The 1,071-nt window shown below is 65.5% G+C and overlaps 2 protein-coding genes across 2 annotated transcripts in view; both read right to left on the bottom strand.

Annotated features, from left to right (window-relative positions):
* CLCF1 (cardiotrophin like cytokine factor 1) overlaps window positions 1–628 on the bottom strand; it is a 1,118-nt gene extending 490 nt beyond the window's left edge. Inside the window, exons 1-2 of the mRNA XM_029965941.1 lie at window positions 590–628; window positions 1–88 (exon numbers count right to left, since the gene is read on the bottom strand). Coding sequence (XP_029821801.1) covers window positions 1–88; window positions 590–628 — 127 coding nt within the window. The remainder of the gene's footprint in view (window positions 89–589) is intronic.
* Window positions 629–851: 223 nt separating this feature from the next.
* Window positions 852–1,071, bottom strand: part of LOC115308147 (serine/threonine-protein phosphatase alpha-2 isoform-like) — a 45,261-nt gene continuing 45,041 nt past the window's right edge. The window contains exon 7 of the mRNA XM_029965947.1: window positions 852–1,008. Coding sequence (XP_029821807.1) covers window positions 852–1,008 — 157 coding nt within the window. The remainder of the gene's footprint in view (window positions 1,009–1,071) is intronic.

Consider the following 1,071-nt stretch of genomic DNA (forward strand, 5'->3'; position numbering starts at 1 on the left):
CCACCGTGGCACTGGGCACCCGCTCGGCGCGCGCCAGGCGCGGGGGGTTGAAGTCGGGCTCATTGAAGGGGGGCCCCAGGTAGTTCAGCTGGAAGGGAACGGGGGGCGTCGGGCATCGGGGGTGGTGTGGTGCTGGGGTCGTCCCCCTTGTCCCATCTCCGTGCACTCCCGCCTGCCATGTCCCAAGTCCCCGGGATCACCATGTCCCAGACGCCCACACCCTGCGGGTGCACACACCCAGCATGGCCCAGGTCTCCATGTCCCCCCCATCCCGGGTTTCACTGTCGCCCAGGTAGACACGCCCACTGTGCCCCTTTCCCTTTCATGGCCTCGGTCTCCGTGTTCACCCTGTCCTCAGCCTCCATGTCCCCCAGGTCCCCATGATCACTGGGTTCCAGGTCTCCCTGTCCCCCAGGGGGATGTGCCCACCCCGCTCCCAGTCTCCATGTCCACTTTTTCCCAGGCCTCCGTGTCCCCCTGCACACCATGTCCCTGTCTCCATGTTTCCATGACCCCCGGGCTGACACACCCAGCATGTCCCAAGTCTCCCTGTCCCCCTCTTTGCAAGTCTCTGTGTCCCTCTGCACACCATGTCCCCAATCTCCTTGTCCCTCTGCCCATGTCCCATGTCCCCCAGGTGGACGTGTCCACCACGTCCCCATTTTCCATGTCCCCCCATCCCAGTTCTCAGTGTCCCAAGTCTGTATTTGTCCACCACATCCGAGGTCTCCACATCCCCCGGACAGACATGCCCATGTCCCCACTCTCTACATTCCCCTCTTCATCACACCCCCCCATCCCACCACATCCCCGAGGGGGACATTCCCACCACATCCCAGGCAGTGACGTTGTCACCACTTGGCACCCAACGTACCGGCACCACCGAGGGCACGTCGGGGCAGGGACTGGGAACCTCCGCGTGAGTCGGCAATGCCGGCGGGGAGGGAGAGGCCGATGCTCACACCCATGATGGAATCATGGGCCAGGGGAGGGGGCCCGGGAGCCGCCCTGCGCCCGGAGGGTGATGAGGCATTTCCGTGCCCCCTGGCGCGGGAGCGGCTCGGCACGGGG

The sequence above is a fragment of the Manacus vitellinus genome, unplaced genomic scaffold (genome assembly GCF_001715985.3).
Source record: "Manacus vitellinus isolate BGI_N305 unplaced genomic scaffold, ASM171598v3 scaffold_127_pilon, whole genome shotgun sequence".
Lineage (NCBI taxonomy): Eukaryota > Metazoa > Chordata > Aves > Passeriformes > Pipridae > Manacus > Manacus vitellinus.